The 16,362-nt window shown below is 36.6% G+C and overlaps 1 protein-coding gene across 1 annotated transcript in view; it reads right to left on the bottom strand.

Annotated features, from left to right (window-relative positions):
* The window catches only part of CACNA2D1 (calcium voltage-gated channel auxiliary subunit alpha2delta 1), a 1,018,968-nt gene that overhangs the window by 68,862 nt on the left and 933,744 nt on the right, over nt 1–16,362 (bottom strand). The window contains 5 exon segments of the mRNA XM_040413129.1: nt 1,071–1,155; nt 4,638–4,735; nt 6,051–6,111; nt 6,781–6,801; nt 7,994–8,070. Coding sequence (XP_040269063.1) covers nt 1,071–1,155; nt 4,638–4,735; nt 6,051–6,111; nt 6,781–6,801; nt 7,994–8,070 — 342 coding nt within the window.

Below are 16,362 nucleotides of genomic sequence, written 5' to 3' on the forward strand. Positions count from 1 at the left end.
TAAAGGGGCAGGCTGCTATGAAGGTCAAAGTTAAGAGGGTGGGCTGCTGTGGAGGTCCCATTTTAAGGAGGCAGGGCACTGTGGGGGTACAGTGTTAAGTGTAGGGGGCTGTGAAGATCACTGTTAAGGGAGCGGGGTCCTGTAGATGTCACTGTTATGGGGGATACTGTCCATATCTTTTAATGACACACACAAACATGAATTTAAATAGATGAAATGCATGCGAACCCGGGTCCTTCTGCTAGTCTTAATCATACATGTAAAATGAGGGACTGTGTAATATGTCTGAGCCTCTTGATTAGTCAAAGTCGAGTAAAACAAAATAGCAATTTAATCAATATGAAATTATCTAAAGAAAATGAAATTACTTTTTCAAATAAAATATTAACACATTATGCAAGGTCCACTCATCCCATCCGCAATTAACTTCAGTTGGGTGCATGGCAGCTTGATATAGCCAGATTCCCAGGAGTCGAAGTAAAGAAGAGTTTCAGAAGCTTGTTCAAATAATTTATTGGGTGCAAAAACATCTACACCTTATATGTCAGTGTAGGTATGTGTAGATCTTTTGGACCCAATAAGGTGCTTGAACAAGATTCTGGAACTCCTTAAATTCTTCTGAAAGCAGTGCTGCCAAAATAGATCTTTTTGTTCCTCCTATTTTGAAATGGCATATCTGCGGATCATTTGATCCAGCAAAGACAAGTAGCTGAAGTTGCATATTAGGTTACTTTTTCCAGCTTGTTATAAAAGGGACTTATCCTATGAAGCTCTGCATCTTCTTTCATTTGTATAGTATAAAATTATTGCATTATATTGTCAGAATACAGCTATGCAATGGGACATTTGGCAGTCATCATGCTACCAGCAAGGTATGTTTTCAGTGACCTCTTTTAGTGACAATAAAATTCGTAGACCGTTAGACATTATAATCCAGGGCAAATAAATATATTTATGATAACAGAGCAAATGCTGTATATTACAAAACATATTATATAAAACTTTCACATTTGCAACATGTCTCTCTGTCCAGTTTAATGATAATACACTGTAAAAAATTAGCATCTTACGGTAGCGGTCCTTTCCAGTGAGCCTGTACCAGTTCGTATGTAAATCCTGCATCCAGCAAAGCTCTGTTAATCAGGTCCTTATTGCCTATTAAATAGAATAAAGAATTGAAGGCAAACTTTGAGACTGTATGAAAGATTATAGTATACAAAAAGGCGATTGTTTTAATGTGATTCATCTTTTTTTTACTAAACTCTAATAAGAAAACAAACCATGCTAAATAACTCAGAAAAGCGCCAAGAATTTGAAGCATTTTGTTTCTTATGTTCTCTTCCTTACTGTTGAATAAATTGACAATTGGGTGTCACAATTTTCCTTGTCGAAGGGGCGGGTCCCTACACAGTCTGGCACTGTCAAAGCTGATTCCACAATACCAGACCATGCAGTGAAACGCCCCAAATCGGCAAAACCCAATTGTCAGTTTATTCATGAATTTCTAATAACAGAAGAATGGTACAACAAAGAGTTCTGAGAAAAGATGCCTCATTATTGCTATTTCATAGACAATATCAGTATGCACTAAAATAGACATTTTAGAAGAGGTGACAAACAGGCTCTCACTTAGCCAGTATTCTATGGAAAGTAATATATGTGATATAAAGAAATGACATCAGATTCACAGAAACAAAGAAAGTAATGAGCACATCTATTTTCGGGGCAAGGGGTAATAGGCAGTGATCAACTAAATGCTAACTGTGCAAATAAGGACCATCAGTTGTCTTGTTTTTGTACAAATAGAAATGTTGTATCCTACTTGTCTGAACAGGAAAATGTCAGACTCATAACTACTTTAAAGGAACGGTTTACATAATTTCCCGGTACTATAGTTAATATATTAGATAAAGCCCAGGATCATTACCTATGACATTTCCTGACTGGTCATATTAGGAAGGACAGAAGTCACTTTGGTGGATAGCATTTCACACAAGATAACATACTGTACGTATTGTTTGTAAAACAAGGAGGAAATGTTAGACAATGTTGCATGATCCATATCATATATGTGTCAAAGAGTTCAACACAGCTGCATGTTACCCCCGAGCATGAATAGATTCATAATTTCCAGCTAATATACAGCCAAATACCACAGCACCAAAATGTGATATTAATCACAGCATGGGTTATAGAGTTTTGTTTTCATGTATACATTCACTTTTAATTAATCCTTGTTAATGTTAATTTTGTTGAAGTACAGTAGATCAAGTATGGTGGGTAAGCATTAAACATGTAATTCACATACATTTCTTGAAAACAACACAAAAGCCTCCAAGGAACCCAATATTGTTGGCAATATGGGTGGTAACAACACAGCTAATTAGAACAGTTTTTACCACTTGTGAGATTTTTTACATATTGGTCTATGCATCTCTTTTTTTGCACTTATTTATAAGTGCAAAAAAAGAAGATGCATTGAGTCTGGACCAAAATGTAAAAATCTTACAAGCGATATGTGGACGTGAATTGCACATTCAGTGGTTACCACTAGACTTAATCCAAAAATGCGCTAGCTTATACATTTCTGCTGTTACATTTTTGTTGTTTCTTTTTAATAAATATTGGGGCATTTTTTGCATTATATTCATTACTGCTCTGTGCCTTTATATTGATACTGAAATCATTATTGTTCACCATCTTCTTATATTTAATTGTGCAATGTAAAGGCTTTGGTATATGGTCCAGTGGTATTGTGTATTTGGAGGTATACTGTACCTTATCAAAAATGATTTAATCACTTTCTTTAAATTGAAGATAAGCAGTTAATGTGTAATTTAAAGGCTATGGACACTTTAGGGGGTATTTTTTATTATTGCATTGTGCTCAATTTGAGCTAAAAATATTTTTTTCATTTGGTCTTTATTAAAAATTTTGAGACCCTTTCTCTGTACAGGCTTTAGATTCTCTAGTAACATGCTATGTGTTTTTACTGTTTTCCATCACGCAGCCCCTTGTCTATGATCTCACAAAGCTCTCCACAGTGGTGCCCCTCCCTACATATTTCCCTCATCTATATCTACTACCCTAAATGTGCTCTGTATTCAGCCAATAATTTTCAACATCCTCCATAATATGGATAAATATACAAAAACAAAAAAAAACAAAAGGGATCCTCATGCCCAGGCTGAAATCAGCATATACAATCCATGTTGCGGCAACAATACGAGGATCAACCTATAAACAATCACGAGTACCAGCTCCCATGAAATACACAAAACCTACAGAAGAAACGAAGCTGACTACGTACTATTATCAAAATATCATAAATACTTTATTAATTACAAAACATGATATATATCAAGGACATGATCATTAAAAACCAAGTGGACAGAGAAAAACACCATCCTGATGGGACATAGGCTACAGACAATATTGTCATAAGTTAATGTTTGGTAAATAATAAATCAATAAGTATCACAAAGGTAGGTCATATATAATTGCACAATATATATGTGGGAAACAGCAGGTGAACAGAATAATAACAGCCGGTTCAAAAAGAGGATCCAGAAATCACCACCAACTTCTAGCCTGATATCATAGAAGAAATAAGAGTAGACCTACCAAGACAAGTGCCGTATGTCAACCAGCAAGGATGGCGTTCCCCCTATAATATGGAGGTCAAACTCCTGTCTCCATGACGTCCCGCTCCCTCCACAGGAGACGACGCTAGTGTAATGACCAGGAAGCAGTGCTGACATGGAGCGCCACCTCATCAAACAGCTGATCAGCAGGGGTGTCCGGTGTCGTACCACACCAATCAGATATTAATGACCTATCCTGAGGATAGGTCATCAATATAACTCACTGAACAACCCCTTTAAAGCACTTTTGACTGAGGTAGAATCGATTCATGCACAAATCAAATTTCTTGGTCGATTTGGTAATTAAAAAAAAGTGCTCATCTCTAGTCCTCCCCTATCTAGTTGATGGCTGAACCATTGTACAAAACAAGCACTGCTACCTTTTGTGTCTTCCCTGTTGCCTCAAAGATTGTAAGTTCTGGATCCTCATTCCTGTTGTTTGAACTGTTGATCACTATGTAATGTCTGATTTCATGTTTACAGGCATCCTCTTATTGTAAAGCCCCATACAATATGTTGGAGTTATATAAATAAAGATTATTATTGTTGTACCACTTGAAATATAGTGTGCATTCTCTGTTCACCAGGTTTTAAGGGTGGTGACGAGAAGGCTTTGTTTTCATTAGATGCTGTAATTTAGGTCTATCACTAAGACAGATATTATTCCTTTCAAATTTTATTTTTACAAATTTTCAAAAAACATATATACAGTAACAGGTACAAATGAGGTCCAAAAGGTTTAATGAGGTCAAAAGGTATAATAGAATATGCTTTATGCGCTATCTATGGCTTAACTATGGATGCACCATTACATTTTGGTAAAATAAAAAAAAAGAATCAACATCTAATTCATGAAGCCATTAGTAGATGATAAAAGGATAGCTGGTAATAAAGGAGCTCAAACCTTATTAATTATTTTGTGTCACTGGAATATTATGTACGGTAATATAAAAATGCAAGTTCAATTATTTAGCAAAACAAAAATCTACTTACATGATGGGCTACTTGGTGTTTTGGTGTCTATGTACTGATTAAAATTTAGTAGGAATTCTGTATTATTATTGGACATCTGAAGGTCAGTGCAGAATTCCCTGTTGATATGAATAGAGAAGATTAATTCCAAGGAGTTAATACATAACTTATTTCTTGTTGGATATAAGAGTAAGAAGTCTTATACAATTGAAACTCGAAAAATTTGAATATTGTGCAAAATTAGAATATTATTTCAGTAATGCAACTTAAAAGGAGTTGCATTAATGCAACTTAAAATTAGAATTTTGTGAAAAGGTTCAATATTCTACGCTCAAAGTGTCACATTCTATTCAGCTAATTAATCCGTACCCCCTGAGCAAAGGGTAGCTCAAAATTGTGACTTTGGGGTTTCATAAGCTATAAGCCATAATCATCGAAATTATAACAAATAAAGGCTTGAAATATCTCGCTTTGCATGTAATGAGTCTATCTCATATATCAGTTTCACCTTTTAAGTTGCATTATTGAAATAAATGAACTTTAAACGATATTCTAATTTTGAAAGATATGCAAGTTAACTATCTTCCCAAAAAAAAAAACTGCTTCTCGTTCCACAAGTTAGAAGCAAGCTATCCTATGTCAATGTCTGACCTCTTAAACAGGCCTGGAGACAAAACTTAGGACTATAACAAAGCCAGTTCCTCTTCTGCAGACAGCTGTTTCAGATGATTGCCCATCATCATTGCAGAGACAAATGCCTCTCACTTAGTTCTCTCTGTGGTAGTGAAAAGGGATAATCACACCAAAGCAGCTGTATGATGATGAGGCACTAACTTGGCTATAATCATAGGTTATGTCTCAAGTAGAGACCGAAGCACTGAAAATCCTATTGAGGTTCAATTCTGCAAAATTTATTACCATATTAAATTTGGGTCCAAATTGATTCTACTATTTTGAAAGTTCTCCAATTGGCCTGAATATTTGTTTCTCCTCGGGCTAATACTTTTTTTCTCTTGTTTCTCACTTTTTTTTTTAAATCTCCTTATCCATCTCTCCAGAATTCGCTCAAACTGAATCGCAAAAAAATCAGATTTGGATCCACTTAGAATATCTATAAAATGCATGTTGAATTCAATTAATTTTGCATCAATTCAGCCATCTCTATTCTCAAGGCCTGTTTAAAAATAGAATAGCTACCTTCTAAATGGTGGCACCAAAGACTTTATTTTCTTTTTTGCATACTTTCTTTGTTCTTATTATGTTAACAAAATTAGAACTTAGGGATGATTTGATAATTCTCAAAAGCAGATAACAAAAGTTGAAAATGCTAATTGGTATATATACCAACTTAACTACAGTACTTGATATGTTGAAATAAACTAAATGGAATGTAAGACATGTAAAGCATTAAAATGTAGTAGAAAATTGATTGACCTTGGAGCTAAGTAAGTTGCACCAACATCTTCAAAATACTCAGGCTTCAGAGTTTCAGAGTCTGAAATAAAAGAACCTGACTTTAATATAAAGAACACTTTACTGTCTTTCTCCACTGGGTCCTTCTGGTGCAACGAATGGCAGAATGTTCTGCCAACAGCAAGACATTTGTGCAGCTTTGTCAGGCAAATTCAGGCAAGAGGGAAAAATAAGATGAAATCTGAATGTATTCTGTGCTGGAAAATCAAAAAGCCTCTTGAGTAATGTCTTAAAACTTGGTCAAATTGATGTGCAAATGTTGTGAAGACGCTACGCATAATTTCTTTTGTTTTCACTACACAATAGGCATCATGCACCTTATACATTGTGAATATGAGTCTAGATTGCTAATAATCCTAACAGTGCAAGGAGAAAACTTTCAAATTGCATTGTGTTACTCTTACACGAATCTGTGCCACTGAACTTACCTTTAGAAGTATTGTTTAACTGTCTTGGTCCTTTGTATAAAAACGCACAAGAATTTCCATTTAACAACTACATTTAAAACTAACGGATCTACTTCTAATATTCATGAACGGCTGCCATGTAGCTATGATATTGCATGCCACTGTAAGGATCTGAAATCTCTATATACCATGCACAAAGAAATGACAGACCAAAATAAAGGGAGGTATAAGGTGGCTAAAAGGACAGTAAAGACTAGCAAAGTAAGCATAAAGGAAGTACTTGCCCTTCAATTTGCCCCTTTTGGCTGTGATTATCCGTCAAAGAGAGAAAGCAAGAGAAAACAAAAGCAGGAAAAACAGGGTAAAGGTAAAGGGGGTCACAAACAATATTTTATTCAATGAAATTCTTGAATAAAGATATTGTGACAAGATCAAAGGTTTATGTACAGTCGAAGTCTGGAAAGCAAAGACAAACACCCATCACAACAGGAATGTATTAATGTCCCAGTAATACCTTGTTGCTGAAAGGATCTACTAAGCAAAAGTAATAATAATGGCCACAGTGTATCTGCTGACCAAATTGGTGGATAGTCCACACATTTACACCCCCTTTTTGATGTTCATGTCTGTGTAGCATATTACTATTTCCTATTTCATCCATACTACGGTATACAGTTTTCAGGGTATCTTTGCACTTATTTCAAGACTGTATTTCTTTTAATTTAAATAGATGTTCTCATTTAAGACATTTATTTACAGGATAATAGGCCACAAATGTCTGATCGATGAGGGTCCAACCGGTTTATAGTATAACTTGTTGAGAATTTCCCTTAAATGTATCACAGACTGTCATAACCTATCATACCCTATGCCAGATCGTAAGAGATGTTAGTGGAAGATAAAGCTTTGTGGAAAATCTTCTCATCGCCTAGTTATCTGTATGAAGTACTGATCCCATGAGTCTACACACCAGTGTAGAGAGCCCATACAAAAACAGAACCGCTAAGGCTCTTTCTTCTGCCTGGATAAATACGGGGCAATGGGAAGAAAATATTCACATTGCTAATTTATTCAAATAGATCATTAGCTTCCTCATAATCTAGCATTTACTTTCTAGCCATGCACATACATTTGCAAAGTGATCCTTGATACATCAGCAAGAGATTAAACAATGATTCTCTTAATATAAAAAAAAATTGGTTACAGAAATAGGGAACATATGTTCATATTCTTGTACAGAATATAAACTTTTTGCTTCTTAATCTGCAAGTTTAAAGCTGCCTTTATATTATATAGTGACAAAGTCGTTAATATAAGTAGGCACAGAGTTGTATCAGCATTGCAGATTGAGCAGCAGCATCTAAGAATCATTGTAATCTTTTAGGGTTTTCATAAAAGCGCCACTGTCATTAACTAATGACATCATCAGGTTAAGTGTATCAGATACATTGCAATAAAACTCAATTTCTGATAGTTAGCAATTATTCCAGTACTTACATTTTGCTTGAGTTATTGTTTCTTCAAGTTTTGCTTTAATGTAATAAAAGCTGTAGGAAGGCAGCACTAGGGCAAGACTGCAACACAAAAATAAAATAGATTTAGGAAGATAAAATACAATATTGAACTATCTATCCTATCTATTATCTATCTATCTATCTATCTCCTATGTATTATCTATCTATCTATCTATCTATCTATCTATCTGTCTATCTATCTATCTCCTATCTATCTATCTATCTATCTATCTATCTATCTATCTATCTCCTATCTATCTATATATCTATCTATCTATTATCTGTCTATCTATCTATCTATCTTCTATCTCTCTATATATCTATCTCCTATCTATCTATCTATCTATCTATCTAGAAAAGAAAAGAAGCAGCACTCAAAGAATGTATACGGGTGCAAAAAGTCCTCCTTGTGAGACCTGTGACCAAGGTCCAAATTGTAAACATACAGCAAAAACGAAGGCAGCACTCCAATTTTGTGAAAAAAAGTGGAAGGTTTATTCACCCAACCAGCAGCAACGTTTCAGCTCTCTCTATGGAGCCTTTGTCCAGCTGAGTAACATTGCTACAGATTCACAATTGGATACCATGCCCTCTGTTCCTTTTTTAGGGGCAACCCCCGAGTCAACAGGACTCGCAGAGGGGGGAGGAGACAACATAAACAGAAGAAAAGGGAAAAATGTGCAGCCCCAACAGGGCAGGACTCTAAGACGCAAGATATAGGGCATGATACAGTGGTAAATATTTCTTCGGCACAATTGAGTGCTGCACAATTGTCTTTGCTAAACAAAGGTCTATCATTCTGTCCTGTAAATGCCACCAAATGGTTCGATTTAGAAATGGATCTGCAGAGATTCCTACGTAATATTAAATTGAAGGTATTTTTTGCGAACCAGGATGCTAGACCTTTGTCTGATAATGCAGGTATTAGCGAATTGAATCTGAAAAATTTGGGGTTATTTCTCAAAAGTGATTTTACTCCTGTCATAGACCATCCTGCCATTGAGGCTTTTGGTCTCGCGGTCAAACGCGACATCGAAGGCCTCAAATGGGATACACTTCAGCACCCATTGAAATTTGCCAATATTACTTCAGCAGAAATTTCGGCACTTAGAGATCTGGCTTCGGACCGCAGCCTCACCATCAAGTCCGCTGACAAAGGTGGTGGGGTTGTGGTCATGGACACCGGATCCTATGTGGCCGAAATCAGAGAGCAATTGGCTGACACTAAGGTATATGAGAGGATCTATAATGATCCGAAGTTCGTGCTGTTAAGAGAACTAAAGGATATTCTGATTAGAGCAAAAGTAAAAGGTATAATTGATGACAATATTTTTTCATTTTTATATTGTGACAAGCCGACAACGCCCATTTTATATACTTTACCGAAAATACACAAATCTCTGACTCCACCCCCGGGACGTCCCATCGTCTCGGGCATGGATTCATTGTTTTGTAAAGTAGCCATTTTCCTTGATAAAATCTTGCATCCTTATGCAGCAGCATCACGTTCCCACATCAGAGATACCAATGATTTTTTAACCAAAATTGCAGATCTGTCCGTACCAGAGGGGGCAATATTGGCTTCATTCGACGTGGTAAGCCTTTATACCTCTATAGAACATGAGTTAGGTATACGAGTTATTGAATAGACTCTAGAAAAGACACAATATAGTAGTGACTGTCAACAGATTTTGAGTTCCCTTCTCAGGTTCATCCTGACTAGGAATTATTTCCTATTTCAGGATGACTTTTTCCTACAATTGCATGGTACTGCGATGGGGTCCAACGTGGCGCCGACTTACGCAAATCTTTACATGTCCCATCTTGAGGAATCTGTCGTCTATGTGTGCCACCACTTCAGCCATGTGCTGAGGTGGTGGCGATACATTCGACGACATTTTCCTGATTTGGGTCGGCGCCACGGAGGACCTCATCGCCTTCCACATTTTCCTTAACACCATTGATCCCAGTGTGAAATTTACACTCTCTCATTCTGAATCCACAATACAATTTTTAGATACCCAGGTTAGCATCCAAAATGACAAGCTAATAACCGACTTATATGTAAAACCAACCGATAAAAATACACTGTTGCGCTATGAGAGCCACCATCCAAAACCTATGCTAAGGTCACTCCCTTTCAGTCAACTTCTTTGTGTGAAGAAAATTGTACAAGATCCAGCACTAGTCGATGTCAGATTAAAAGAGATGAGCCAGAAATTCCAGACACGTGGTTACCCTAAAAAGCTTATTCAAGAACACATCAATAGGGTGAAACCCCTTACTAAAGAGACTGTTAAGGCGGGACTGGGTGACCCTAAACGATCCCAGCCCCGGATCCCTTTTGTCTCTGAGTATAATACCAACAGTACGACTATTGCGGCCATTATTAGAAAACATTGGCGCATTCTGGCTAGCAACTTTGAACAAATTGAGGAATTTAAGGCTCCACCTCTTTGCTCCTATCGACGCAGTCGCAATTTAGGCGACAGACTGGTTAAATCAGATATTGGCACATCCAGGGAGACATGCGAGTCTTATTTTGGGTCCACCAGGAAGGGTTGCTATCCATGTTACAATTGCATTAACTGCAAGTTGATGCTGAAAGGTGATACATTCCTCCATCCAATTTCAGGACAGAATGTAAAAATCAGACAGTACCTAACATGCGACTCGTCCTATGTTGTTTACTTGCTGATCTGTCCTTGTAATCTTTTATATATTGGGGAGACTACTTGGGACGTCAAAACCCGTCTCAACCAACATCGCTATTCCATTCGTCAACAAAAAATGGATCTCCCAGTGTCAAAACATTTTGCTGATGCCAAACACACACAAAATGACCTGAGATTTAGAATTCTGGAACAAATAACTCCTTCCAGACGAGGGGGTGATCGCGTTAAAATACTAAAAAAACGTGAACTATACTGGATTTACACTTTGGGCACCCTGAAACCTCAGGGCTTAAATGTGGAGTTCAGGGTGGTCTGATTGCTGGCTGTGCATATCCTTTCTCTTTTTGATTACGTCTATGGAAAATAACATGTGCTATTTATCTAATTGGTTTTCTCCTTCTCTTCTCTGTTTTATACAGGATCTTACTATGACTTCATACTATGAATGGACATTTGTGGTGAAGACTGGAGGAACTGTGTCGGCGATCCGTATTCACATTCTTGTACTTATTTGCGTTGTTGAATGGTGTAGTGATTGTCCCTGTCTGTCTGCTGTGGCTCTAGCCCCTGCAATGGGGACTGGGGTCACATCACACGGACAGTTGGATAATCCTGCTTTCATCCCCCTTTTTTATATATTTTCACTATTATAAGTTTACCGATGCATTGGATGCTTGCGCTCTTGCAGTCTGTTGTGACTGATCCCTGATTTGGATTAGTTACTACATGACAGGTACGAGCGCTTTGGAGCGGATGCGCCGATATATCTGGACGACAGGATGGAGCTGGTATGAGAGCCACGCCCCCCTGTCAAGACGGATGTCCTGACGGTGACCGGCATTGAACCGCCGGCCCCCGATCTATGGATCGGCTTCTCTGCTGAACATGCGGTATATATTCTATCAACTAGTGCTTTGTTAAGCTGGATGGGCGTTAAGCGCCCTTACATCATGCTTCCATTGTGGCCATCTTTGTTATGGTCAGCAACGATACTCAGTTTTGGTACAAGTCTCGCGATAATAGACAGTGCGGCGCATGCGCCGCTGCTGTTTCCGGACGCCAGCAGTCTCCTCCATGCTGCTTCAGCCTCTTACCCATTCAAAGGTTTTTAATTAATTTTTCAATATACTTACACATTTGTTCACTACTGCAATAATCACCAATTATGCAAGATCGGGGCATATTGCACACAATATGAATTACACTATGGATTTTTATGTATGCACCTACTCGTTACTATATGTACACTAGTTGTATGGATGAATTATACTATTTATATGATTGTAATTTTTATATTTATCTTATCTGTATTTATGACAATTGGAATTGATTTGTAATCATGTTAATCACTGTCACTATTTATGTACGCCATTATGCACATGTTACTCAGCTGGACAAAGGCTCCATAGAGAGAGCTGAAACGTTGCTGATGAGTGAATAAACCTTCCACTTTTTTTCACAAAATTGGAGTGCTGCCTTCGTTTTTGCTGTATATCTATCTATCTATCTATTATCTGTCTATCTATCTATCTATCTATCTATCTATCTATCTATCTCCTATCTATCTATATATCTATCTCCTATCTATCTATCTATCTATCTATCTATCTATCTATTATCTGTCTATCTATCTATCGATCTATCTATCGATCTATCTATCTATCTATCTCCTATCTATCTATCTCATATCTATCTATCTATCTATCTCATATCTATTTATCTCATATCTATCATCTACTGTATCTATCTATCTATCTTCTATATCTATCTATCTATCTATCTTCTATATCTATCTATCTATCTATCTATATTTCTATCTCATATCTATCTATCTATCTATCTATCTATCTATCTCTCTCATATCTTCCCCCCCTTCCCCCATAAACATGAAATGATCGCTCTTTCTATCTAACAATGGAGGGTATTAGCTACGTTTTGCCTACTGTGTACAGACATCTGTATTTTCCCTGCAGCAGCATGTGATGGAGCACTCTGCCCATTGATTTCAATGAGCATTGTTTGAACTAAATGAGTAAAATACAATTTATCGAGAACTGCTTATTCCTAAAACTATTAAAGAAACACATTTTCTGTTCATTAACATGTGCTCCCTCCCTAAAACAATTTACAAGTAGGTACTGCTAGTCTTTCTAGAGACCTGTAAATCTATGACTATGTTCATATTAACTCTCGTTACCGATGATCGGGTGGTGTAAATGTACCATTGATTTGTGAGCACGTAAAAGTGATTGTTTAATTGCAGCAGATCGTGCCGTGTAAACATGATCCCCTGCTGGCAAACGAGTCATTATGGGGAAGAGCAATGGCATTAGCGATCATTCCTCCCCATACTCTGGAGGAGAGCGCTGCATGTAAATATAGAGGTCTCCTTCGCCAGCAATCAGCAGATCTGCTGTGATATCATCACATGTAAAGGGACCTTTATATTCTTAAATATTCTATGTTCTGTTGTTAAGCTAGAATCTGACAGATCCTGACAGAGCTATCATAGCAAATACGTATACTAAGTACACAAGGGACATATGGCACTCCAGACAGGATAGTAGGGGGTCCATGTACAGTAATATCAACAGCCCGTTGCGCTCCAATTGCTAAGCTTGAGAGTGAGGCAGAGTCTCCCTTATATCCCTCTATCCACCAATAATTGTGGGCCATGGGAACCATTAGTATAGCTCTTGCATGCAATCGTGTAGGCAGTAGTTTTATTTTCCTTTTCAGGATGAAGTGGTCTTTTTGTCTATGTGATCCTTGTTCAGCAGTTGCACATATAGTATGCATATTGTATACTGCTGTGCAATGGTTGAAAAAAAGGAAGAAGATAAAGTATAAGGCACTATATTAATATAGTTTGCTATTATTACTATATTTAAATACAAGTTATTAAACTATATTACAAAATATGGTCCTTTTCTAATTACTTTTTAATATTTATTTATGTTCATGAAATGATAAGAAGTAATCTGAGCTACGACTTTGCAGCAGAACATAAAATGGATGACCTCCTCACACAGGGCTTTAAATGAAGTCATGAAGTTATGGCTCCAACTCACACAGCCAATTAGCTTGCAGACAAACGTCTGAACCGTAGAAGTGGAGTTCTAGATGTCTGTAATTTAGAACTTGATTCAGAAGCTATTGGAAAACGTCAGGCTACATCTGTTCAGAGTCAAACCTCTTGCATGTTATTGGGTTCATTAAATCTCTTCCCGTCTGTGCACAGGTGGAAATTATTTAAGTTCAGTGAATCAGGGAGAAAAAAGTTTTTTTCGACATTAGCGTACCGTTATTTTTCACAGTGTCACCACGTCTATAACACATAGCTTTATGATGCTGATGACAGATTACAGCTGCTACCTCATCAAATACCCATAATTCTTGTATTTCTAAGCTACTTTTGGAATTGTGGTCCTAATCAGTTGAAAGTAATATTTTATAGTTTACAGTACTGTGCAAAAGTTTTAGCCAGGTGTGGAAAAAATGCATTAAAATGTATTCTGCAGCAGTAAAAGGACCACAAACATACAGCCAATGTCATTAAAAAGCTTCTGTCGGCATGATCAACCCTTCGTAGGGTTGATCATGCTGATAAAAACAATATCTTTATTATGGTTGTACGTGACCCCATTATTGAGAAGACTTCATTTTTTATTTATATACTAATGACCTAACTGAAGCGCTTGGACCAACAGTTTTGTAACTCCTCCTTCACCTTCAGTCCCTACATCCTTACTCTGGATTAACAGGGCTAGTTGTCTAGTGCCTAGGTAAATATGTTTTCTCAGTAATGGAGTCACAGAGAGTTATAATAAGGGTATGGTCACCCTACCAGGCTGTATGCCTGGTTTAACCCCTTCAAACCCCTTAGACCAAATGCTGGAGCCCCATTTTTCAAATGTGACATGTCACTTTTCAATTTTGGAACTCTTTTACTTATCCAAGCCATTCTGAGACTGTTTTCTCATGACACATCGTGCTTCATGTTAGTGGTGATTTTGAGTTGATATGTTTTACCTTTTTGCATAAAAAAATCTAAAATTTGCAATTTTCAAAATTAGAATTCCTTTGCTTTTAAGACAAATAGTGATACTTCATAAAAATAGTTATTACTTTACCTTCCCCATATGTCTACTTTATGTTGACATCATTTTTTAAATGTCACTTTATTTTTTTAGGAAGTTAGAGGGCTTAGAAGTTTAGAAGCACATTTTAAAATTTTTAAGAACATTTCCAAAACCCACTTTTTTAAGTACCATTTCAGTTTTGAAGTCACTTTGTGGGGCTTACATAGTAGAAGTAGAAACCACCAATAAATCACCGCATTTTAGAAACTACACCCTTCAGGTTATTCAAAACTGATTTTACAAACTTTATTAACCCTTTAGGTGTTCCACAAGAATTAAAGCAAAATGGAGGGGAAATGTTACATTATTTTGGCAGGGCGCAGAAGGAAAAGAGCGCCATATTTTTAACTGAGGGCGGATTTTGCAGGAATGGTTTTCAGGTTCCATGTCACATTTGAAGAGACCCTGAAGTACTCCTAGAAAGAAAACCCCAAAAAGGGACCCCATTTTGGAAACTACCCCCTCGGAAAAAAAAAATTGTGGTGAAGTGAATGCTTTGACCCAACAAGCGTTTTATAGAGTTTAGAAACACATGGCTGTGAAAATGAAAAATTAACTTTTATTTCCAATATAAAGTTGCTTTATCCCCAAATTTAGCATTTTTTCCTGAGAACGGCAGCACCTTATACGTGGTCATAAACCACTGTTTGGGGGCAAGGCAGCATTCACAAGGGAAGGAGCGGCATCAGGATTTTCTAACATGTAATTTCCTGAAATTGGTTGTATTTTTTCACCAATGTAGCTGTGTGGGGATTTGTTTTTTTTTGTGGGAAAGGCTGTAGTTTTTATTGGTATCATTTTAGGGTACATATGTCTTTTTGATAACTTTTTATACAATTTTTGTGGTGGTGAAGTGGTCAAAAATGGCAATTCTGTCAGTGTTTTTTATTTTTTTATTTTTATGGGGCTCCTCTTGTTGTAAATATTATATGATTATTTTATTCTGTGGTTTGATACGGTTATGGAGATACCAAATTTATGTCGTTTTTATGTTTTACTACTTTTTTCAGCAATAAAATCAATTTTGTGTTAAAAATAAATGATATTTTGCATCACCATATACTAAAGTCCATAACATTTTAATTTTTCACCAACTTAGCTGTGTGGCAGCTTGTTTTTTGCGGGACAGGCTGGAGTTTCTATTGGTATCATTTTGGGGTACATATGTCTTTTTGATCACTTTTTATACCATTTTTTGTGGAGGTGAAGTGGACAAAAATGGCAATTATGTCATTGTTTTTTATTTTTCTATTTTATGGGGCTCCTCTTGTGGTAAATCATATATGATTTTTTTAATTCTGTGGGTTGATACAGTTATGGTAATACCAAATGTATGTAGTTTTTTATGTTTTACTACTTTTTCAGCAATAAAATCACTTTTGTGTTAAAAATAAATTATAGTTTGCATCACCATATACTAAAGTCCATAGCTTTTTTATTTTTTCACCAACGTAGCTGTGTGGGGACTTGTTTTTTGCGAGCTGGGCTGTAGTTTTTATTGGTATCATTTTGGGGTACATATGTATTTTTGATCA

This window comes from Bufo bufo, chromosome 1, assembly GCF_905171765.1.
Source record: "Bufo bufo chromosome 1, aBufBuf1.1, whole genome shotgun sequence".
Classification (NCBI taxonomy): domain Eukaryota; kingdom Metazoa; phylum Chordata; class Amphibia; order Anura; family Bufonidae; genus Bufo; species Bufo bufo.